This window comes from Protobothrops mucrosquamatus, unplaced genomic scaffold (genome assembly GCF_001527695.2).
Source record: "Protobothrops mucrosquamatus isolate PMUCROS unplaced genomic scaffold, P.Mucros_1.0 scaffold204, whole genome shotgun sequence".
Taxonomy (NCBI): Eukaryota; Metazoa; Chordata; class Lepidosauria; order Squamata; family Viperidae; genus Protobothrops; species Protobothrops mucrosquamatus.
In genome coordinates, this window is record NW_015386559.1 from 511,977 (window position 1) to 538,601 (window position 26,625).

The following is a 26,625-nucleotide window of genomic DNA, read 5'->3' on the forward strand; positions in this document are numbered from 1 at the left end:
GAGAAAGAAGGTAGAGAAGAAGGAGTGGGGATGCAGTGAAAGGGGAAATGGGCGAGCAACACCAAAAGTCATGTGTATGTATTTATTTCATTAAAAGTATCTTATATATAAGAATGTAAAAAGAATGTATGTTAATATCTGATAAATATCACGGTATATGTATGGGGGAGAGTTTGGAAAAATAAAAAATAATTTTTTTAAAAAAACAAACAAACTCAGGATCCAAAAAGATCTTGACAAAGTTGAACGATGGGCCCTGTTAAACAAAATGAGTTTCAATGTGGAGAAAAGCAAAGTTTTACATTTAGGCAGGAAAAATCAAAGGTACAAGTACAGACTGGGCAAGACCTGGCTTAAAAACAGTAACTGTGAGAGGGACCTTGGAGTCCTAGTGGTTGATTACTTGACCATGAGCCAGCAGTGTGCAGCAGCAGCCAAAAAAGCTAATACAATCCTGGGTTGTATAAACAGAGGCATAGAATCAAGATCACATGAGGTATTAGTACCACTTTATAAAACCCTAGTAAGACCACACCTGGAATACTGCAGCCAATTTTGGTCACCATATCACAAAAACAATATTGAGAGTTTGGAAAAAATTCAAAGAAGAGCAACTAAGATGATCAAAGGCCTAGAGACTAAAACATATGAAAAACGGCTGCAGGACTTGGGTTTGGCTAGTCTAAAGAAAAGAACAGGGGAGACATGATAGCAATGTTCCAGTATTTGAGGGGCTGCCACAGGGCAGAGGGGGCCAGGTTGTTCACCAAAGCACCAGAGGGAAGGACAAGAAACAATGGTTGGAAACTGAACAAAGAGAGAAGCAAGCAACCTAGAATTAAGGAGAAACTTCCTGACAGGACAAAACCAGTGGAACAGCTTGCCTCCAGAAATTGTGGCTATTCCATGACTGGAGATTTTTAAGAAGAGGCTAGACCAGTGGTTCTCAACCTGTGGGTCGGGACCCCATTTGGGGTTGATCGACCATTTCATGGGGATCGCCAAGGAAGGCTGTCCGCCATTTTTTTTGTCCGCCATTTTTTTTGTCCGCCATTTTTCCCCCCTTTTCCGGCAGGTGCCTTACCTCCCTTGGGCTGGGCCAGCTGGTGGTCGGCCTGCTCCGTCTCTGCCGCTTGCCAGCTACGCCTCGGCCGGCGCAGGGGACGGAACCACACATGCGCGGCGCTCCTGGGCAGGGAAAATCCTCGACTTACGACCGGTTGGGTAGTCTTCGACTTATGACCGGTTTAGTCCTCGACTTATGACCGGTTTAGTCCTCGACTTACGACCGGTTTAGTCCTCGACTTACGACCGGTTGGGGTCGCGGCATTAAAAAGGTTGAGAACCACTGGGCTAGACGGTCACTTGTCTGAGATGGTATATGTTGTCCTGCTTGAGCAGGGGGCTGGACTAGAAGACCTCCAAAGTCTCTTCCAACTCTATTCTATTCCTATTAACTTAAAAGACGAATATCAGATACATATAAGGTAATACAGGGAGAAGAAAATATTACTATTTTTCTAATTGGGCATAAATTTTATTCAAAATGTTGAGTTTATTTTAGATAATTAAAATGTAGCATATAGATTTATTTTACTCCAGAATGCACAGTATGAGTGGTAGAGTTTTAGTAGGCTGATCTTGTTATTTTAGTTACTTTCTTGAATTAAAAGCAGAAGTCAGTCCTTTGAAGCTGGCACAGTAAAGAAACAGAAGTAGCAAGCAGTTCAGAAATGCTCTCTAGTGTTGTATGGTAAATTAATAGAATATTAAATGTCTGACAGAGTTTCTATCTATTGCCCTGTGGCGAGATAGGTGACAAATAAATATAATAAATAATTTATCACACTTTATATCAAATAAATCAACAGGAAAAGAATCAAATATTATTAAGTCAAGCTTTTTGAATAGACAGGAAGCTGGCAAAAAAAATGATAGAAAACCACATTAAATCCCCCATTGCAGTCTTAATGCCATCTTGCCTAGACATATTTGCTTCATAGAGATATATAGCCTTGGCCAAATCTCATTGTTCTCTAAGATGGAGCTGTATAGCCTTTTGGAGAATGTTAGAGAGTCAAGGAACAGTGAATTCAAGACCTTTCAAGTCAGGTCCCAATGCTCAAATGGGAGACATGCAAATGGGAGACATACTATTGGAGGAATGCAGCAAGTTATTAAAAAAATGGCAAGAGGCAATACCTTAATTCAATTGTTATACGTGATATAGCAATGCAATACTAATTGAGTAATGTGTTCATGTTCTCCATCTGTCCATTCAATTCCAGATGATGAGAACATGACAAAGCAGTAGGAATGTCCAACAAGCAAAACACAACCTTCAAAAAGTTAGGATCCAGGATCCAAGATGATATAATTTACTAAGTCCCTATATTGAAAAACATGGTTCAAGAACGTATTGTACTTTGCTGAGCAAGTGGCAAACGCTTACATGGAATAAAATAAACCATCTTGGTAAAGGAATCGGTATCACCAAATTGTTGTGTATCCATGCACATCTGGAATACTAGTAATAAAATTTATTGTCATGGCAAACATGCAGAACTTCTCTGAGAGGAAAAGAAATAACTGTTGCCTTCAGTCACGAAGAAAGGAAAATAATCAATTTAGAGTTAATCAGTTGAAACCCTGACATATAGCTCAAGGAGTTGTAGGTGAATCCAGATTACCAAATCTACTGCTTGTCTCACACCGCTGACTTCTCTGGACTTGTTCTGACTCAAAGGCTGTAGTAAATAATGTACCCTTGGGGAATAAAATTGTTTAACTTCAAGATTGTAATGTGTGAGGAAGACTGGGGAATATTATATTCAGCTTTGTATGAAAGTCATGTGGCAGTTTGTTCTATGAGCTAAAAATATAGGAGAGTGAAAAAAGAATAAATGGAAGGTAATTCAGTCCAAATGTTCTAGTGTTGAGTCAGACTGGGCACTTTTTGTAGATGCTCCAAATTCTTATGATCTGTTTGTACCTGTACAGGGTGGTTTATGTCTTCCAAGAAATACTTCTATTTTTAAAATATTTTATGGATAGCATTGAAAACATTCTATTTCCTTGGTAACAGCTGGAATGAAAAGAAACTTTCTTGCTCACTAAGAATAAGTAATAAGATCAGCTAAATGTAGGTATTCTAGAACTCCACAGTAAAAACAAAAACCAAAGTTCCCACTTTTGTCATTTTTCAACTGCACACAAGGACTTTTTTGCCATGTCTATTTATGTAATGGAATGCATGGATGAACTTGGGAATGAAAGTAAGAGATGCTTCTTAGGAAGCAATCAAACAAGAAAGCAAGGAGCCCCAGTGTCTTAACAATCAGAGAGAGAAACTACAGAAGAACTTGCCCTAATGGAGCAGGCAATTAAAAGTGTGTATGTGGGGGAAAGTTTGTACTTTCTGCCCTGCAAGATTCTGTTAATGTACCCTTGCAGTAAAATAGAATTAGTTCATCTAGTTGTGTTTCCTATCTGCTTTACCTGGGAGGCCTGATAATTTGCAATGGTTCTATGAGGAGGCAACAGAAAGGGGAGGAGTGAGTGTGACAAAAGGCTATAAAGTTTTCTCCCTTTGTGGCTTCCTCCGTGCCTCAGTCTTCCAGTCAGCCATAAGTTAACATGAAATACTGCAACAGTTCTTCCAAATTCTTATATGTCTTGTTTTACTAATTTACCAATTTTGTTATTTTATCAGAAAGTCCTTCCCAATATTAGTTGATCAAAGCTTGGTCGTTCTAGTCTTGAATGTTTAGCACATAATTGAAAATCAACTCACAAACATGAAGATTTCCTAATTTCAGATAATGAAACTCCTGATTTGTGGTCACTCTCCTGGTCATACATGAAAAGCAATTTTGATAATTGTATAAGACAGCATTTTTCTCAATGAGTATAATTGCCATATGGCTGCTCCTTCTTAGCAGATTGAGGAGTAATACAGGTTTGGCCAGACTGATAGAAAAGTCTCCCTTCAGGCCCACCTTAAACAGTTTAAACAAAGTTGTAAAATCCAATAATTTGATTTTTCTCTATCCACCCTCTCCCCCCCTCCCGCCCCGGCCAATGTTTCTAGTAGTTTTCTAGGAGCATGGAACATGACTGGCTGTGCAGCAATTTGTAGCAATTTGCATTTCAGTCATAACTATGGCTTTCCTGTTATACGTATCACACATATATGGACTGATGTACCTTATTCTTATCTGGGCTAACTACAATTAATAACAGTTTATAAAAGCGAATAACAGGACTTGCTTTGTATTTGGCTAGTATTTTTTAGAGATTAATAACAATACCGTAACTAAAATGTAGGTAAATTAAAGAATCCCTAGAGTTAAAAAAAATCCTGGAAACAGTGGGTGCAGGTTCCTAAAGCCCCAGGAATTGAGTTTGACTCAAGGGATTCTTTATCTCCATTTTTCCTTGTGTTGCATTTTAATTCTAAAATGTGTAAAGAAAACAAAAAGCACTTTAGACTTTGGACACGAGCCATATTTAATACCTGCTCCAGGCCCAACTCAGTTTCTGCTATGCAATTTGCAGCACATTTTGAATTATATTTTGGTAGTTCTACTACAATTGCAAAGGTGATAGAAAAAAATGTATTGGCCAGGATCACCAAACACCCTTATCTCTGAAAAAATGTCACATTGAAAGAACAAACAATAGCTTCAACGAGATAGTTTGCTTTCTAAATAAACAGTAAACATATTTTTTTCCAATAATTTCATTTCTGACTCAAATAGGAAGGGAAGTGTCATTTAGTATCATTGATCAGAACACTAAGAATCTCACGTATGTCCATTCTTGAAGAAAAGTAGAAAGTAAAAAGTGTTTGATTTGGAATATAAATTTATTTGTTTACAAAAATTATGGTATATAACTTTTTCAAAACTTTGTAATTTAGGTATCAAATTGCTTCATAAGGATATGTTAGTCTTCCAACAACAATTGTCTATCATGCAGAAATCTAATTCAAGTAGATGTTTGACTATCAATTTTGCAGTAAGTGCCATAGAAATAGCGGCTAATGATATTTCCCCTTCAAATAAATACTGATTTCTTATGAGAAAAATCAACTGCTCAGTACAAGTGTAGATATAAATTTGTTAATAAGACATTTTATCAGAGAGTTCTAAATTATTATTCTGAACTGTATGATCAGGCACTCAAGGAAATAGCCTTTTTTGTTTGGTTAAATTAGCTGTAATTTAAGATAAAGAGAGATGGATGGATGGAAAGATGGTTAGAAGGTTGGAATTAGATATTGCTACCAGTATACTTGAATCTGTTCCTGTGATTAGAGAAGCAACTATTGGGAAATAATTTTGTACACTGAAAAGCTGTCTTTGAAACAAAGACAAAAGATTAAATCCTTGCCTCTGTTGTAATGTTTATAGTATTTATGTTATTGGCAACAATCTATTAATCCCAACTTGAAAGCTCAATTCCACATTGCTGCTCTTTAAAATTCTAACAAATGAGTCTTGCTATCTTTGAAATGTTCATAGAAAAATAAAATGATTGTTTTGCACAGTCTCCGCCTCTCGCTCTCTTTAGCTATATTTAATTTTATTTGTGTGTGGGATTACTGTTGCATTTAATAACTTTTTGGGCCAAAAGATTTTACAACATATAAGATCAAGGCAAAAATATCAACTCAGTTGTTCAGAAATCCATGTTATGCAAGATGTAGAAGAATGAATTGCTGTTATCAAGAAACTTGGCTTTCTGCCTGCTACTGCCTAGTTTGTATAAGGCACATAAATTCAGTTTTCTAATCCACATTTGCCTTAATCTGCTTGCCATCATTGTTTACATCTGCAGATAATAACACTTCAGATACATAACTGTACAAAATAAATAACCATTCTGAACATTACAGATTGTTTTGACCAAAATGTTACAGTGTTGTAAACTTATGTAGCTGTCTTCTTTTATTGATTAATTTGTTTTATGATTTGTTTCTTTTTTATTTCTGTTGACACTTTGAATACTTGTCTGTACTTGGCATCAGCATCTGATTTCATATTTATACTTTCAATTACTTCCAAATGTTAAAAAGTAACCTGTACTTTCTATTTAATGAAACTATATGTTTCTGCCCTCAACATTTTATTTTCTAAAAAGATTACATTGAAATAAAAATTTTTTTTTGCTTTATTTGATTTACTGGCAAAGCAGTTGGAATGTAATGGTGTCAAAATAAATGAAAATATACATTTTTAAGTAGATGGAACATTATGATAACTATTGTATAATTAAAATTGTGGTACAGATTGCTACTGTTCAGTTTAGTTCCAGCCAGCATTCTTGCTTTCAAAATATAATTATATCTATTGTGTCTCATGCTGTCAAGCACGAACAATCAGATCCATACATGAAAAGTACAATTAGCAATCTTATTACTCAAGCCTATAATAGACGAACCCTCTCAGACTGACGGTTTGCACTTGGGTCAGACTAGATAAGGTTCAGTAGAATTCAAGAGGGTGGTGGGCAGACTTTGCCTTGCTAGAGCAAATAAGTTCTAGATATCCTTGAGAACTGTTATATCTGCCTGCATATATGCACTATCCAGTCTCAGCAGGAAGCTGTTATTTCAGAGTGGGCAGTTTCAGTTAGTTCCTTTACTTATTCTAGAAGAGGCATTGAAATAATTAATTTCCTTTTTATTCCTCTGCTTCCAAATAGTGTGAAATAAAAATATTAATGATTTCAACCTAAGTAGCATATATCAGTAAAGGTATTCTTCATATTCAAATATATTTTGCACCTGCACAATCTTCCTTCTATATTGATAAAAAAAAATCACAAGTAATATGTTACTTATACATTCTCAGGAGTCAACAGGACTCCTGAGCATGTATAAGTAACATATTTTATATTATGCATAATATGTGTGTGTGTGAAGTCCTCGATTTACAACAGTTTGTTTAGTGACCAAAGTTACAACGGTAGTGAAAAAAGTGACTTTTGATCATATTTTACATTTCTGATCATTGCAGCATCCCCATGGTCATGTGATCAAAATTCAGATACTTGGCAATTGACTCGTATTTATGATAGTTACATTGTTCCGGGTTATGTGATCACCTTTTGCAACCTTCTGACAAAGTCAATGAGGAAGCCAGATTCACTTAATGTTACCAACTTAATAACTCGAGTGATTCATTTAATGATTGTGGCAAGGAAAGTCGCAAAATGGGATAAAACTCACTTAAAAATGTCTCATTTACCAACAAAAATTTTAGGCTCAATTGTAAGTCAAGGTCTATATATAGAAGTAGAAGTAACACAAGACTAAGCATTGGTAGCAGTTAAAGAAAACCTAAATACTGTGTTTCCCTGAAAGTAAGACCTACCCCAAAAATAAGCCCCAGTTTGGGGGCGAGGCACAAACCTAAAAATCAAGCTGGGGGTGGAGCTGCCCCATACACCCCGCACCCACTTACTGTTGCAGCCAAGCCTCCCATGGATCGATACCTGCCTCGCCCAGTGTCTTTTTCACAGTGTCACCTCATGGCGGCGGCACCAACAGCCCTGCCCAACCAGCCAACTTCTTCTGCGGCCGAAGGAAATGCCTCTGCAGCTAAGAATGGAGCTGCAGCCTGCGTTTTGCCATGTCAGGCCTTTCTGCCGAGCTACGGAATCGGCTGCAGAAAGGCCTGTGACAGCAAAATACAGGCCAGAGTTCCATTCTCAGCTGCAGAGGCATTTCCTTTGGCCGCAGAAGAAGTTGGCTGGTTGGGCAGGGCTGTTGGTGCCGCCGCCATGAGGTGACACTGTGAAAAAGACACCCTCCAAAAATAAGACCTGGTGCCTTTTTTGGAGGCAAAAAAAAAAAAAAAAAAAAGACCGGGTCTTATTTTCGGGGAAACACGGTAGCATAAAAACTATATGCATTTTATTACATTGAGTGTTATTCCTTCCACTGGAATAACATAGTTTGGAATTTCATAGTTTGGAATTTCATACACAGTAAATAACACGAAGAAATTTTCAACATCAGAACAAAACTCTCTATAATTTTATTTCAAAATGAAAGACCATTGCAGCCTGAGATATACAAGAAAAAACTATTATTACTTTTTTCTAAAATTAACTTGTGTTCTGTGTTCATACCTTAAAGGGCAGTTAATTTATAGCAGTAATAATATAAATATTTTTCTTCTTCATTGAATATGAAACCTTAAAGGAATGATTTTATTTTATGTAAATTTAGTCATTAATTTGATTAATATCTATCAGTATTACCCTGAAAAGCCAAGTCATTAAGTTGGAAGTTTTTTTAATCTTATTTTTTTAACCAGAATTATGCAAATAAAGAGTTGGAAGAGCAGTTGCGGTCAGTATCAAGTGTGGATGAACTCATGACTGTGCTTTATCCAGAATATTGGAAAATGTTCAAATGCCAGCTGAGGAAAGGGGGTTGGCCACACAGGGAGCAATCCAACTTTGATGGAAGAACAGGGGATTCAAATCCAATAAAATTTGCTGCAGCACATTATAATACAGAGATCTTAAAAAGTAAGTAATGTATAGTCTACCAAGTTGTTTAAATCTGTATTTAAGAATGTATGTGTTCTTTCAAATAAGTTTTAAATTCTAAGCACTAAGAAAGTAATATATATTAATATATGATTTAACATGCTCAGAACAACACATCTGCCTTAATGACTTAAATATTAATAGTTTTTAACATAGTTTACTATGATAAAATATGTTAAAATATAAATATGTATGTTGTGAATATCTACTGTCTACTGGACTATCAATGGACTATAAGACAAGAATAATCAAAGTAGGTAAGTACAAGAAAGATGTGTAGGGAGTATCTAAGCTAAGAGAAATGGAGAAATGAAGTTAAGAACTAAAAAGAGTATGCCAGTTCCTTTTGCACACAATTGGCAAATTGTATAGTTATGAGAAATGAGAAGAATTTAGACCGGTGTCAACAAGCAATTTCTCCTTTAAAAGTTTAATAATCTTTTTGATCCAAGAGATTTAACTGCTCCAGTTTCTAATGAAGCTATCAAAAAATGAGGATTTAGGAATTGCATATCAAGTTTATGGGAACTGGAAACCCCTGATTTGGGGGTAGACTAGTTTTAGGCTTCCAAAAAGTAACAAACAAGAAATGTTTATCTGAAAATAAGCATGACTCTAAGTACTTTCATTCTGGTGCTGTTTTTGTTAACTTGATTGATTTGGGTTAGTCTTTTTTTTTTCTTTTTTTAGTCTGTGCAAAGTACATTTACATGAGGTTTTAGAACACTATTTGCAAACTTTCTAGAGCTCAAGCCAAGGAATTATGGTCATACAATCAGTATTGAACTCAATCGCTTCACTGCAATGAGCATTCATTTTCTTCCTTCCTTCCTTCCTTCCTTCCTTCCTTCCTTCCTTCCTTCCTTCCTTCCTTCCTTCCTCCCTCCCTCCCTCCCTCCCTCCCTCCCATGCAGTACATCAAATGTGTCTAAGATTGCTGTTCATTCCAAATCTACAGATTAGTTGTAACACAAAAGATAACTAAAAACCATTTCTGACAGATGACAGTCCAGTCTCTTCTTGAAAGCTTCCAGTGATGAAGCTCCCACAACATCTGAAGGCAAACTGTTCCATTGGTTGATTGTTCTCACTGTCAGAAAATTCCTCCTTATTTCTAGGTTGAATCTCTCCTTGATCAGTTTCCATCGGTTATTCCTTCTCTGGCCTTCAGGCGCTTTGGAAAATAGGTTGTCCCCCTCCTTTCTGTGAAGCTCCTCAAATATTGGAACACTACTATCATGTCTTCCCTGGTCCTTCTCTTCGCTAGACTAGCCATGCCCAGTTTCTGTAACTATTCTTCATATGTTGTAGCCTCCAGTCCCCTAATCATCTTGGTTGCTCTTCTCTGGACTTTTTCTAGAGTCTCAACATCTTTTTTATAGTATGTAGACCAAAACTGGTTGCAGTATTCTAGGTGTGGTCTTACTAAGGCTTTATAGAGTGGTATTGGTAACTCACATGGTCTTGATTGAATCCCTCTGTTAATGCTTTTTTGGTTGCCACCACACACTGTTGGCTCATATTTAATTGATTGTCCACTAAAACTCCAAGATCCCTCTCACAGTTACTGCAATTAACCCTGGTTTTACCCAATCTATATGTGTACTTTTGGTGTAAGACTTTACTTTTTTCTACATTGAATTTCATTTTGTTAGATAGGGCCCAGTGTATAAGTCTGTCAAGATCCATCTAGGGCAGGGGTAGGCGACCTTGGCTCTTTTATGACTCATGGACTTCAACTCCCAGAATTCCTGAGCCAGCTATGCTGGCTCAGGAATTCTGGGAGTTGAAGTCCATGAGTCATAAAAGAGCCAAGGTTGCCTACCCCTGATCTAGGGTGTTGGCTATTTCTGCCAGCTTAGTATCATCTGCAAATTTGATAACTTTTGCCCTCATCTGAGTTGTTTATGAAGATATGAAGAGTACTGGGCCTAAGATAAAATCTTGTGGTACCCCACTGTTTACTTCCCTCCATGTAGACGTGGTACCATTAAGGACTATTGGTTGAGTACAGTTTGTCAGCCAGTCACAAATCCATCTGATGGTGATGCTGTCTATTCCACTTTTTTCTAGCTTTCCAAGAAGTAGATTCTGGTCTACTGTACTTTGTTGAATGTCTTACTGAAGTCTAAGTATACTATGTCTGCAGCATTTTGCTGGTCTACTAATTTAGTCACTTGGTCAAAGAATGAAATAAGATTGGTTTGGCATGATCTGTTTTTAACAAGCCCATACTGGTTTCTAGTTATAATTTTATTTGTTTTTAGATGTTCATAAATCTGTTTTTTTATCATCTTTTCCAGTATCTTTCCAGGTATTGATATTAGGCTGATTGGTCTGTAGTTTCTTGGGTCTGGTTTTTTTTTTCCTTTTTTGAAGATGGGAACCACATCTTTTCCACTCCTCTGTTAGTTCCCCCGGTGCTTCAGGATATGGTACAGTGGTTCTGAGATGACATCTGCCAGCTCCTTCAGAACTCTGGGATGTAATCCATCAGGTCCCGGTGATTTATGTTCATCAAGATCAGACAGGTGTTCTCTTACCATTTTTTTTGTTTATTTTAAGCTTTATTTCTAGTCTGTCTTTTTCAGACATGTTTTTGGTAGGTTGGGCTATAATTTCTTTTTGCGTGAAGACCAATGCAAAGAATGAGTTAAGCAGCTCTGCTTTTTTTCTCTATTGCCTGCTACTTCCTTGCCATCTTCTCTCTTTAGTGGACCAACTGTTTCCTTGATTTTTTTTCTTATTATTTATATGTTGAAAGAAACTTTTTTTTAATTATCTTTGACTTTTGTTGCAAGTCTTTATTCATTCTGAGTTTTTGCTTTCCTGACTTCGTCTTTGCAGATTCTGACTATCTGCTGATATTCTGTCTTAGTTATGTGTCCCTCTTTCCATTTTCTTACTGGATGTTGACATTTTGTTGGTAGTACTGATGAAAAAACTATTTGTGCACTTAATTCCTTGACCTTCTTGCCTAGCTGTTTGTAATCACTCACTATTATTTTCAGGTCCATTTTTGTGTCATTCGTCTCTACGTGTAATAGTAGAAACGGGTAGTAATCTGTTGGATTTATTGTTTTTGTTAGGTTCTCAGCCACATCTTTGATTTTTGCTCCATGGAGACAACATACATCTCTGGATTGACTCTATAGTCTACAGATAGCTGATTTTGTTCCCTTGAGAATTGAATCTCTTATCACCAACTCCATTTTTTCCTAGGGAGTTTTGGGGTATTTTTCTATCTATCACAGAAGCACTTGATGTTGCTACTATTTTAGGGACATTTGATGATGCCATTTTTCTAGGTGTCTGCATGTCTTCTTCTAGGGACAGTCTATGAAATTGATTGCTCAGCGCCAGTGGGGCTGCATCAGAGTGGGTTGGGTTGGATAGGGGTTTTGTTCTAGGTTTGTGTTTTTCTCTATGAATGACATGTTTCCATCTCTCTTCTTCTTCTAAGGGATCAATTCTTTTAGAAGTTGTTTGATCATTATTATCTTCAATTTGGGTACATTCTTCTTGCAATGTTTGGGGTTTCTCATTTTGTAGGCTGAGTTTCAGAGTGGTTAGAATTTCCTCTAAACCAGGGATGTCAAACTCGCAACGTCACATGACGTGTCGTGACATATCGCGACTTTTTTTTCCCATTGCTGGCAATGCGGTTGGTGCGGTTTCAGCATGACGCATCCGGCCCATGGGCCGGCAGTTTGACACCCCTGCTCTAAACCTTTTACTTTTTCTTCTAATAACACAATTAGTTTACATTTGGTACATTTATAGTTTGGATCTTCTATAGTAGACATGTCAAACTCGCGATGTCACATGACGTTGCGCAATGTATCGGGACAGTTTTGCCATTGCCAGCAATGGGGTGAGTGCAGCTTCCGGATGACGCATCCGGCCTGCGGGCCAGTAGTTTGACATCCCTGTTCTATAGGCATAAGCATATACATGGAACATGTTTTGCAGATCACAATAGCATCAGTTTCTTTTCCCATGAGTGGATTAAAAAAATGAAAATGAGAATGTAGAAGGTTTTACCACAGATTTTTAAAAGAGAAAAACACAGTGATGGCGAATGTTTTAGAGACTGAGTGCCCAAAAACCGCCCCTTCCTCCCCGCCTGTCCCCGCTCCCCCGCAAGGCCACCCACAGCCTCCACGGCCCACCGCAGTAGATTGCCCAAGTGGCCCAGCGGTGCCGTGGCAGCCACGCCCTCCGCCCGTGCCCCGCAGCATCATCTACGTGTGACGTGACGCGAAGGCGGAATCTTGTCCCCGCTGCCTGGCTGCCATGTCCTTGGCTGAGCTGCTCCGTGTGGACCACGCTCAGGGGTGACCTTCCAGGGGGGCTGCTGGTGAGAAGAGAGCCGTGGGGGGAGGTGGAGCTGGGGTGACAGTGCGCGTGCCCACAGAGAGGGCTCTGAGTGCCGCCTCCAGCATGCATGCCATAGGTTCATCACCACTGATCTAACAGATCATTTAAAAATTTGGGGGAAAATGTCTAGTTTGAAAATTTAAAGTTCTAGCAGTTTATTTAAAATGTCAAATTTTAAAATTTTCAGTGTTGAGTGGGGCTTAAATACAAGGTTCTTTCTTATCCTGTCCTGGTATGTTCTATAATTGTCCCTTTCCTCCCTGCCTTTTTGTGAGCTTTATTTATCCCTTTCTTTTCTACCTTTATATGTGAACAAACCATTCACTGATGCAAATCTTCCATAAGAAGGGCAAAATATTTGGGTAAAATAATTTTAGGAATTGTTATAAGCATTTTTAACTCTATGTCTATAAATAATTAGATGAAACAGACTTTATCCTGCAGATACTGTCACTGGTATCTTGCTTAACTTGTTCCATTCTCTGAAACATGTCTGCCTAAATAGGACTAAATATGGATTTCACCATGAATTATTTTATAATCAAAGATTGGTTATGAGTCTGATTTAAATTATTAAAAAGAGCTATCTTATAAACTGTAAGCTTCTAACTTGGCAGGTATTGATAATGAGTGGAGAAAAACTCAATGCATGCCACGTGAGGTATGTGTAGATGTGGGAAAAGAATCTGGAGCAACAACAAACATCTTCTTTAAACCTCCATGTGTGTCCGTCTACAGATGTGGAGGTTGCTGCAATAGTGAAGGGCTGCAGTGTATGAATATCAGTGCAAGTTACGTCAGCAAAACGGTAAGTTGTTTTGACTGCATAATATTTAGATCTCTACTTACATACATTTAAAGTGAATGCAATATTTTAAAATAAAATAGTAACAAAGTTTCTCTAGAACACAAAATGTCTTGTGTTAATAGCACAATAGGCAATAATCAATTGCATAAATGGTGGAAATAGGAAAATATAATGATTAAATATAGAATATGAAAGGATAGAATGGACATCCTGTGGCCCTAGAGCAGCGGTTCTCAAGCTATGGGTCGTGACCCCATTTAGGGTCGATCGACCATTTCACGGGGGTTGCCAAGCAAGGCTGTCCGCCATTTTTTTCCCTCTTTTCCGGCGGGTGCCTTACCTCCCTTGAGCTGGGCCAGCTGGTGGTCGGCCTGCTCCGTCTCTGCCGCTTGCCAGCTACACCTTGGCCGGCGCAAGGGGCAGAACCACGCATGCGCGGCGCTCCCGGGCAGGGAAAGTCCTCGACTTACGACCGGTTGGGTAGTCCTTGACTTACGACCGGTTTAGTCCTTGACTTACGACCGGTTTAGTCCTCGACTTACGACCGGTTGGGGGTCGCGGCATTAAAAAGGTTGAGAACCACTGCCCTAGAGTCTCATGGAGCTTATGAACTCATTTTAGGCCTTATCAGTAATCAGTGACTGATCGTTTCTGCTATTTAAATCCTAGGATTGATTTAACATCTTTTTAAAAACCACACACAAACAAAAATATGCCATTAGTGATGAGAGGAATAATTGTTCTTTTGCCTTTAAGAAGAATGACTCTCTAAGAAAGAGTGCATTCCAAAAATATAAATTATGAATAATGTTTACATGCATAGAAATAGCTTTTCCCTTTATAATAACCCTAATTTAACCCTGATACAGTGAATTACATAGAACAATTTCATTCTGTTGTTGCCTCAGTTATGGAAACAATTTACAGCTCCACCTGTTAATTTACCTGGGATATAATGTTGTCTGCAGCCAGTATTTGAGATGCCAAGGCATATGTCAATAATGACCTTCATGCTTGCTTTCCTGTACATCTAATTCAATTGTTTCTATATATTTTGATTGGTTTAGTATTTTTTAGTGGCTTCTATATGGAAACCACATAGAACCAGACATGTAGAAATATTCTCTTCTGTTTACATATGATTTGAGTTGCACAAGATTTCTTCACTACTCATAGTCCCTCAGGTAGGCTGCTGCTCAATCTTAAAGCAGGTAGAAAATTTGTCTTTTGTTGCAATTTGCTTTCTTTTGGCACAAATAATTGAGTCATGCACAAAAACAAATTCAGCATTCTTTCTATCAGGACAAACCATTCTATTGCTCCTGGAATTTCATTCTTTCTGAGCAGACAGTGATAGCAGAGAGAATCATAGCATCTCTTTCAGAAGGCTTTTCCCCTATTTTCTAATAGACTTGTGATTCTAGAAACCTCAGAATTACTAGTTCATGTGGATGCAATAACAGATGATGGAGAATATTTTCATTGTGGTGCACATTATAAGAAGACAGGAAAGTATATATAAAGTACCCCATTTCAAAGAAACATATAATTAGAAATTTGAGATCATACTATGATTTAAATATCAGAGCATTTATTTATTGGCAAACTATAACATGATTTGGAGAAAAATCTAGGCAAAGCAGGTAGCTTTAATATAGTGTATTATATCAAGAAAAAGTATCTTCAGTTTTTAAAATGTTGCCCATATTTTACCACATATCAAACAAAGAAAGAAAATAGTATCAAATGAAACAACACACCTCAATCAGTAGTATATAACTAGTTACATTTATTTATCTGCTTGATTTGGACCTTGTCTTCTTTTTGTAACATTGGAATGATTTACATGCAGTCTTCCTACAATTTTTAATGGTAATACCTCATATGCCACACATCACTTAATGATGTAATAATGGGGAGGGGGCTTTAAGCTAGTCAATGCCTTAAAACACCCTGCTTCTGAAGTTATGTCTTACTAGTTGCTGGTTTCTCATGAAGATTGCATTATTTAATCAGGCTTTTGATGGGTGATTTTCATAGTAATAATATTCTTTACTAAGATCATAAACAATTGCCCTGATTTGAAAATAACTTATTTTCAGATATTGGCTACTGACCATTATCCTGAAAGCCTCTTCCCCCCCCTCTCTCTCTCTCACACACACACACACATAGATGAGTTCATTACATATCAATGAAATAAAGTTTTCATTCATTGTAACAGGAGCCCTGTTGTGTTGAGAGAGAGTGATTGGCCCAAAGTCACCCAGACGGCTTTCATGCCAAAGGAGAGACTAGAACTCATGGTTTCCTGATTTCTAGACTAGAACCTTAACCACCACAGCATTTATTTAGTATTTGGGTTCCTTTTATTTTATAGAAGAAACTAAGGAAATGTTTTCTTACTCCTCTTTCTGACAGCTGTGTTAAGAAAAGGGAACAGTTGTAGCACGCATAGCACTCAAGTTTCTAAGTCAGAGATAAGCAATCCTTTGGCTGATGTATTAGAAAGGAATTGCATTGAGTGATACAAGCTGCTAGAACTATTGCTTTACAACAGAAATGAACTTTCAATATAGATACATTTCATCATGTGCCAATTAGAGACCAAATATGATAAAAATGACTTATAATATGCAAGAGACCACACCTTAGTTTCTATTATCAATTTTATCTGTAGTATAGTTATGTATGGAGCATACAGTATTTCATGTGCAGTGTGCATTTTTCAGTATTGCTCCCCAAAATTACTTCAGTGTATATGTAGGTTTCTTCTTGACCCCAAATTGCATAAAGGAATAAAACTTAGACTCCTAATACATTTCATGTTTTTGAATCTAATAGCTGATAATGTTTCAAGGTCAAAGAAAATCTGATAAATTCTACCTTATTTATTGATTTATTTAGAAATAGCGATCACTTCATTTTAGGTACTTGTTACATGAATAAAAATAAACATTTGAGGACTAAGTACATTAATTATTTATCATATACCTACTATTTATTTAAAACCTTTAGAAGGCTGCCTTGAGAAGACTAGGTCTCTTTGTTATAAGCTGTTTAGACTAATTTTACAGGTATTTTAAATACGCACATAAATGTATAGTGCTATTTTTCTGCCCATTTTCAAAACCCTTAGTCACAAAGTCTTGTGTTATCTCAATCATGGAATTTACACCTCTCGCTCACAATATATTGAGCTAACTGCTTAAAAGAAAGAAGTATAAATTTTGTGGAAGGGAAAAGACTTTAATTGATGAAGCCATTTAGGTTTGAACATTTTAACTGATGGAAAAGCTTTGTGAAGGAAAAAGGAGGAAAAGAAAACATAACAGTATAGTCTTGATTTACATTACTTTTTCTTTTTCTGCTCTTTGTAGTTGTTCGAAATAACTGTGCCCCTCTCTCATGGTCCCAAACCTGTAACAATCAGTTTTGCCAATCATACTTCCTGCCGATGCATGTCCAAACTAGATGTCTACAGACAAGTTCATTCAATTATTCGACGCTCCTTGCCAGTGATACAAGCACAGTAAGAAATTGCATATTTCTTTCTATATTGTTAAAAAACTATTTATAAATAAAATATCAATTTTCTTAGTGTGTTCTAAAGATCAAAACCAGGATATGTAAATATATGTTTATTCTTAAAATATATTGGGAGCCATGATCTAGTACGTATTATTGAAGTTTTGTTCTAGCTTAGAAAATAGTTTTCAACAAAAGGTACTATCAGGCACAAGGAACCAGGCCTACATCATGAGTTGATCAAAGTTACTTCTTTATTGTTGCAATGCCTATTTACAAGGATCTCACCAGACTGATTGTATTCTTGATTGTATTGTATTGTATTGACTTAAAAATAGTCAAACAGAAATAGAATAACAAAGTTAGAAGGGAACTTGCAAGTCTTCTAATCCAACCCCCTGCTCGAGCCGTATACTTATTTAAGATAAATGGCTATCCAGTCTCTTCTTAAAGGCCTCCAGCATTGGGGCACCCACAACATCTGAAGACAAACTAATCCATTGGTTGATTGACCTCAGGGTTCTGCTGCAAATAAGGCTTCAGGACTCTGGGATAGGTAAGGCCTGCACCACTTTCTGCTGTGCAGAGACTCTCTCTTCACATCACTCTCCTCTCTAGTTGGAGATTCCAACTAGAATCTCCACATGTACATACACTAAAAGATGTTATTTGTTTTCTGAAACACCTGTGTTACATATGTACTATCACTTGTCTTAAATTTGCTTTGAAATATATCGATATTATATTTTGTCCTTAGGTGTCAAATAACAAATAAAACATGTCCAAAAAGTCTTATTTGGAATAATCATTTATGCAGATGTCTGGCACAACATGACTTCAGTTTCTCCTCCTATCCACCAGATACTGGTAAGAAATATGGGATAAAAGATTACTGTCAGTTATTTAGTTTAATTTATAGAAAAGAAAAAATGCCCACAAGATCTTTGTACAGTTTTATAGTTCATTTTTATGGAACAGTGTATTCATATTTGTTCACTCCATATCATGTAGTTATAAGTGCAATGATATAGAAATAAATAGGAGAAATGAATAATTTCCACTAGTTACAAAAATTAGCAGATACTTGTTTTACTCTTTTGCAATGCCTGAAGCATATTTTTCTTATTTCAAATGCTCAGATACTGCTGAAGGATACCATGATATCTGTGGGTCTAACAAGGAACTTGATGAAGAAACCTGTCAGTGTGTCTGCAAAGGAGGAGTGACACCTTCTAGCTGTGGAATTCATAAAGAACTAGACAGAACATCATGTCAATGTACATGTAAAAATAAACTGCTTCCTAGCTCTTGTGGACTGAACAAAGAGTTTGATGAAGAAAAGTGCCAATGTGTGTGTAAAAGAACATGCCCTAAACACCAGCCATTAAATCCTACAAAATGTATTTGTGAATGTGTAGAATCACCAAACAAATGCTTCTTGAAAGGAGAAAGATTTCATCACCAAACATGCAGGTAAGCAATATAACTGGAAAAATAACAGATTTTTATAGCTTTGTAACTTTTGTTAGATACATAATTCTTCTTGAGTTTATAAATGACAGTGGGTATAGTTTCTTGCATTTTCTTATATTTTCTAAGCTTGCTACTCTTCAAATTTCTGACAGGTAACAGATGATTGAGGACCAGTTTGGTATACTGGTTAAGGCATCAGGCTGGAATCTGGTAGACTGTGAGTTCTAAACTCACATTGGGCACAAACCAGCTGGGTGATCTTGGGTCAGACACTTTTAGCCTTACGGAGCAAGCAATGGCAAACCACTTTTGAGAAACCTTGCCAAGAAAACCTCAGGCATTATTCCAGGCAGTTGCCAGGAGTCATACTGATTCAAAGGATATATATATCCTCATGCTTATCATAGTGAAAAGCAGGCAAACCATGTCACTAGTCCAGAATGAAACATGTCATACAGTATGTAAATGGTTAAAGAAAAAGAGATGATGTGTTCATTGGTTATATATTATTTGTCAATATTTATGATCATATTCAGGTTATTTTATCAGAAGGTGGACTTGAAAGTAAATGTAGGATAAAATGTAGGATGTTTACTACGAAGTAAACATAGGATAAGTTCTATATAGGTTTTCAATATGATAATATACTTACTATGTATAAATGTTATCAAGTGATAGGCAAGTATGGATGAATTATGCCAATTGATAAGTGGAAAATATATGCTTATTAAATACTTAATAACAAAAAATAACTTACCTAAAGATAAGTTTCAAAATGAAGAAAGCTTAAAGGGAGAACACCAATCCTTATATGGTGCTTACGGATAAGATGAAACTGCAGATTAAAAGTCTTGGCTGAACCATTAATCCATCATGTTTTATTTTTTTTCCATTTAACGTGACCTTTAATATGCACTCCAAGATTGTATCTATGCCAGATAGTTTTGTTATAAATTTCCAACAGGCATGATGTAACTTGAGATTCAGAATTGTGTATAACATATAAATTCGTCAAGCTAGTGTGGCAGGTTATACAGAAAATTTTGCACAAGATGTGGCAGGCCAAGCCAGGATGATTACAGCTCATGTGTCTTTGCCATTCTTTGGTGATTTCCTCATAACACTGTCGATTTGTTGAAAACAAATTGGCTCTAATATAACTTTAATCCTGCTACAAACATGGAACACCAATGTGTTTGGCAGAACACAATTTTCTTTGTTGGGGGAGGGGTCATGCTCAGCCATCATTAAATGCCTATAAAAATCTTAGCAAACATACGTTTTTGTGAATAATGTGATATTTTAAATCAAACTTATTTGGGTAGCTCCTAAAGTGTGTTTGTTGCTTCAAGACTGTTTGCTTTATGTAATTACTTTTATTGAAAAAAATTCTTATGAGCTTGATGCTCTTTATCAAACTCGTAAGAAGTAATTTGTAAACTAACAGTAATTCAGTAATGTTGTATTCTTCTTCAATGTTTGCCTTATACTATTTTATCTTACTCTTTTATCTTTTATCTTTACTAGATTTTATTCTACAAGTAGTTCTCGACTCATGACCACAATTGAGCCCAAAATTTATTTTGCTAAGTGAGACATTTGTTAATTGAGTTTTGTCCCATTTTACAATTTTTCTTGTCATGGTTGTTAAGTGAATCACTACAGCTGTTAAGTTAGTAACAATGGTTGTTAAGTGAATCTGGCTTCCACATTCATTTTGCTTGTCAGAAGGTCACAAAAGATGATCACAGGACCCCAGGACATTGCAACTGTCACAAATATGAGTCAGTTGCCAAGCATCTGAATTGTGATCATGTGATGATGGCAATGCTGCAATGGTTGTACTGTAAGTGTGAGAAACAGTCATAAGTCACTTTTTTCAGTCCCATCGTAACTTTGAACAGTCAATAAATGAATTGTTGTAAATCGAGGACAACCTGTATTTTAATCTCTCACTTCACTGTACCTTGCCTCATTTTATTGTGGCTGATGTTTCATATTTTATATGGTCAATTGACTAATCAATGAAGTATATCATGTCATATTGATACTCTTTTATATACTTTGATGCTGAAAAAAGATCCAAACACCAAATCAAAATGACTTTTTAAAGAGGCGCAATACCTCATTTCGTGTAGAACTATAATTGTTATATTAGCATTGTCCAACCCTCTTCTAGCATCTGTCCAGATACCTATAAGGTACAGCTATATATGTTATATAAAGCCAAAAACTTGGGAACATTCTAAAACATTTAATGAATCTGATAAGTCATAAGAAAAATAATAATAATGTAATGTATTTCCACATACTATATCTGTAGTAGGCCTGTATAGGATTCTAAACAATCCAGAATTGCTTTAAATCTCATGCAGGTCCAGCACTTCTCTGCTATTCATTAATTTTCCAAAGCAGTCTTTAAAAAAGTCAGGCTTCTTACATGAATACAGAGAGAGACTTTTCACTTATACAAGGCCAAAAACAGTTCTTCTGAATCATTTTCCATGTATGTTCAGCTGAGCAAATTATTGGCTGAGCAAATCCTCATGAACAGCACTTGCAAAAGTAAGTTTTCATGTTTTAAACTTATAGTCATGATATTGAAAGTTGATTATAAAAGTGCCTATTTTATAGGTATGTATTCATAAATCTCATAATTCATAATTTTTTAAGAAGAGATCTGATTGTGCTGCCATTTCTTCTTCTTTTTTCTTCGGCAACTGCTTTTGCATATAGTTTAGAATATACAGTAGATTCTGCCAAGTTTCTGTTGCAGATTATAAACTGTAGAAGTTTCCTCTTTGTTATTAAGTCTTAGAGAATTTGTCTCATTTTTGCTGGGGTTTATTTCCATGGCTCCAATTACTCATTATATCTAGATCTGTAAAATTCTACAATCAATAATTTTGCAGCACTTTATAAATAGGCAAGGGAAATGCAGTAAGAGTTTACAATTCTTATTGCTTAGGTCAGAATTGGAAAAAAAATGTAATGGCTACTTTAAATTTATGATATTTCTATGTTAAAGACACATTTCATATGTGAATAGCTGTATTAGCTCACATGGTAACTCTGCAAACATTTGACCAGCTGAATGTTGTCAAGAAGTTAGAGGTTACCATTACTTCCTAGGAAATGTTTTACATATACATGGAAGTATAATAAGTTATATTTAAAATGTCATTTAAAAGGAATTTGCTAAGTTGCATAAATTAATAATGCATTGTAATTCATCATATAATTCTATAATAAACATCAAAAATATATTAATGCTTTAGAAAATTAGGGGATAGGGTGAAACACATAGTACTGTGTGGCACATCTAAAATTTGTCAATAAAAATTAATGCACAATTAGAAGCATAGATAATGGAATCTGAACCACTTAAAATGTGAAAGATCCCCTTTGATGCAAAATATCTCATTATATGTATAAAACAATTGTTGTGAGCACAAAAAGTAACGTTTCAATCATTTCAGGTTAAAATAAATGTTTTGCACTTGAAATAGTATCTTAAATCAAAGTGGGATGTTTCAAATAGGAAGTAGTTAAAAATCATAATATTTTGCAATGTACATGCACAAGTAACATTAATTGTCCTGAAGGAAAACATGTGGTTTTGTGGTTCAAGAGAAGGACATACCTGCCCTGGATCTTATATTCCGAGAATAAGGTTTCCTTCTGCAGTATCTTTGTTGCTTGAGATATGGGTTATAGTATTTGCTACTGGAGTTAAATCCCAATTCTGTGATAAGATGCAGAAGCCATTCTGAATTAAGCTTAATGAGGCAGGGAAAATTCAGATGAACTTGGAATAGAAGGAGGAATAGCAACTTTTTTTTCTGGTCCACCATGATATGAAAGTAATATTTATTTACAAACTGGAAGATGTAAATGAGTTATTAATTATAATCCATGCCCATTATAATACTATGCTGTATAAAAATAGAACAAAATTAAAAGAATTTAAACTATAGTTATGTTGAAACTTGAAGCATATACTTCTCACTCTTGGTTCACTGCCAATGTTTAAAACACCCAAAGACTATACTTTGTCTACATTATACACCAGAGGCTTTTTGCCTGTCAGTGTGAGGTTATGTTAGGTCAACGTGGTTTAAAATCAGCCTTACAAAATTATAATGCTGTGACATACATGTTTATAGCTTTTTTTTAATCATTGTAGAAGCAGATTATCTACCAATGTAAAATATTTATCTTGTAAGCATGAATTATTGGCTAGTAAAATATATTATTACTTTCTAGACCAAAAGTAATAAATGTATATAGTAACACTATAAATTACCACTATCTTTTTATATCTATTTCAGATTGTCCTGTATATAAGCTTTGAACATGCACATTGTTCTTCTAATGTAACAAAAAAAAATCTGTGTGAGCAAACTATATATATATTTAGCATGGCTTCTGTCCAGATATTGTAATTAGATATTTCCATGAAAATAAAATAATTCAGTTTGGTAGGATAGCTCATTCTCTCTAGGAATGAAATCTTTGGACTAATAGATCCTGAAAGTAAAAGCTCATTAAAATGAAAACAGATATGAATATTAGCTGTATACATTTATTTTAAAAATATTTATTAACGTTCATTTTGTATAATCTGATATAAATATTTATGATTGGTAGTATTAGTAGTGTACACTAATAATCACTTTGGAAAGATCTTATATTGCCCAGTTATTAGAAATGGTGAGTTACTGATGGCCTCTACTTTTGTCCCCAAATACATGTAATGTTTCTGTGGCTTTGGTCAACACTCGGCAATGTTCCCATCTTCTGCTCCTTGGGGAAAGAGATGTTAGCAAGGTTTTTTTTTTTTTTAGCTACCATAGCTTCCTATGATCCAGCTCCTTTCTTACACCCTTACTACAGGTAGTCCTTGGCTTATGATCACAACTGAGCAAGGCAGTTGTTAAGTGAGTTCTGCCCAATTTTGCCTTTTTGCCATGGTTGTTAAACAAATCGTGGCAGTTGTTAAGTGAATACAGCTTTCTCTATTGAAGTTGCTTTTCAGAAACAATGTGGGGAGGTTGCAGATGGCGACCATATGAGTCCAGGATGCTGCAACATGCCCGTTGCCAAGTGCCTGAATTTTTATCATGTGACCATAGGATGCTGCAAGTTGTAAATGCAAGAACTGGACATATGTCACTTTTTTAGTGCCATTGTAACTTTGAATGGCCAATAAATAAATGGTTGTAAATCAAGGATTTCCTGTATTTCTGTTGTTTTATGGCAAGAAGAAATTTTTTTAAAAAATAAATGATTGGATTGTTAATATATAGTATTTTATACAAATGACTACATGACTACCTGTCATATAGTTTAAGTTCGGCATTGCTAAAATTGGATTGCTTCGTTTTGTCTTAAATACATGACAGTCCAATTTAATACGGGAGGATTTGATTGATTTCCCAACTTTTCATAAATTAGAGTAAAAATACTAAGAATTTATGTATATAACTGTGCTCTTAAATGAAAGCCATAAGCATAACAATAAATATTAATAAATTATCTCCCATATATGTTAATGTGTACTGTGACTGGATCTCACAATATATGTAACGTTGCTGAATTAATACATTTGCACAGTACATTGAATCATATACTGACCAAACACTCTGTATTTGTGTAAGATGCCTATCCATTAAAAACTATCCAAGATTAAAATTATCTGAGTTTGGCATGTAGGTCTTAAGCTTTTAATTGCCTTGGTAAACCTCTGTGTGAATCTAGCTCCTGGGTGACTGAAAGGGTCCTTTCCTTTCAAGTAACTTAACTTATAGGATTGCTGTGCCTTGGAAAAAATCAAATTATAAGTGAAGTGTCTATAAAAATAACAGCTCTAGTTATAAATAATTGTGGGATGCAATAATGTCTTTGGAATGTATTCTGCTTGTGAGAAATAAAAGAGAGAATCTGCAAACCAGATAACAAATCCATTGAATATTGTGTCCTGTTTTCTGCAGTGGCCAGTCAAGAGGCACAAGCAGGTATGAAAGCAGTGTCGCCATCCAGCACAGTTGCCAGAACAACTGGTGTTCAATGTCATGCTGCCACTGAGCATGAGTTTGCTATATAGATCAGTGTATAGTCCCTGTTTCCTCACCCTTTAGCAAGAATGCTGATCTAGGAATATTGCTAAACACTTCCTGATGGCTATTATTGTGATTATGACATAATGGGTGTCAATATCGATCACTAATACAGAATTAAAACAGTAAATAACTTTGGGTTGTATGCAAAATTGCAAAGGCCAATGTGCACTCCCAAGTACAAAGAAAATAAATAAAAACCTATCCCTGAAAACAAAATGAATTGAAACCTACAAGTCACTTTACCCTATTTTCAATAGTTCTGTCCATTTTTTAAATGCATGTAACTTGTATTATATCTTTTTTCAATATACCTTTTTCCCCATTTACTCTCAGTTGCTACAGACGACCATGTACAGTTCGAAAGAAACGCTGTGATTCTGGATTCTATTATAGTGAAGAAGTTTGTCGCTGTGTACCCACATACTGGAAACTACCACTTATCAATTAGAAAAGACAGTTCATCTGATGTACATTTTTTCCTGTTTCTACTTTTTAAAATACTGGACTGCTAACGTATGGATTTACAATGCAGAAGAGACGTAACGTTATTGGAAACAGACACATTTTTACTCTGAGACACATGGGAAGTAATTTTTTTTTTAAAAAACTGGGATTTTCTTCATGGAGATTATAATTTGTCATTGATGAAGCAGACTAAATTTTCTTCATTGTGATTTTTTTAAAAAAGATAATGATTACATAATTTATTTTCTTTTAAAGATACTGTATGCAATCCTTTTTTATACCAGAAACAATTTTTAAATTTCACTGTGATCAATATTTTTATATCTTGCAAAACATGTTTTAAATAAAACTGAAGTGTATTATATGTTGTTTGAGTAAATGCAGCATTCTGTCCTGTTAATATGTTTAAATGTAATTGATATAACAGAAAAACATAGTTGGAAGGAATCTTGGAAGTCAGAGATCCTAAACCATTTCAGACAAGTGGTTAAAAACCTCCAGTGATGGGGCATCCACAACTTCTGATAGCACGCCATTCCACTGATTAATTGTTCTATCTTTCAGGAAATGTCTCCTTATTTCTAAGTTGGTTGTCTCCTTGATTAGTTTCCATCCATTGCGTTTTGTTCTGCCTTCAGGTGCTTTGGAGAATAGATTGACACACACACCCTTTCTTTGTGGCAGTTCCTCAAATATTCAAAAACTGCTGTCATGTCACCCCAGTCCTTCTTTTCATTAAACTAGATATACCCATTATCTACAACTGTTCTTCATATGTTTTAGCCTCCAGTTCCCTAATCAACTTTGTTTCTTTTCTCTGCACTCTTTCTAGAGTCTCAACATCTTTTTAAATATTGTAGCAACTAAACCTATAAGTGAATACATGACACTAAGTTCTTCTCTAAGATTCCTGTTTAGATTTCCTATGCAGTAAAGTGAGTGATAAGTAAAATAAGAACAGTGGGGGCCCAAGTCTGCACTTCTGATATATTACCAACATAACTGAAATCAGAATTTTGCCTACTGAAGGAGCTCTCCAGGTGTGCAACAACAGTTTGTGCTAAAAAAAAAAATCTGCCAATGAGATTGCACATGATTATCATTAATAGTTAATAGTTAGTTACCACCTTTAAAGCGCTTCATGGCATAGGACCCGGTTATCTCCGAGACCGCCTTCTGCCGCAGATCCCCTCCCTCAGACCGGTACGCTCCCACAGAGTGGGCCTCCTCAGGGTGCCGTCGGCCAAGCAATGTCGGCTGGCGACCCCCAGGGGGAGGGCCTTG

General features: G+C 35.9%; 1 protein-coding gene across 1 annotated transcript in view; it reads left to right on the plus strand.

Annotated features, from left to right (window-relative positions):
* Window positions 1–25,680, plus strand: part of VEGFC (vascular endothelial growth factor C) — a 48,295-nt gene extending 22,615 nt beyond the window's left edge. The window contains exons 3-8 of the mRNA XM_029283732.1: window positions 8,328–8,544; window positions 13,563–13,753; window positions 17,134–17,285; window positions 18,039–18,148; window positions 18,421–18,754; window positions 25,210–25,680. Of these exons, the coding sequence (XP_029139565.1) occupies window positions 8,328–8,544; window positions 13,563–13,753; window positions 17,134–17,285; window positions 18,039–18,148; window positions 18,421–18,754; window positions 25,210–25,324 (1,119 nt within the window). The 3' untranslated portion in view covers window positions 25,325–25,680. The remainder of the gene's footprint in view (window positions 1–8,327; window positions 8,545–13,562; window positions 13,754–17,133; window positions 17,286–18,038; window positions 18,149–18,420; window positions 18,755–25,209) is intronic.
* The last annotated feature ends 945 nt before the right edge of the window (window positions 25,681–26,625 follow it).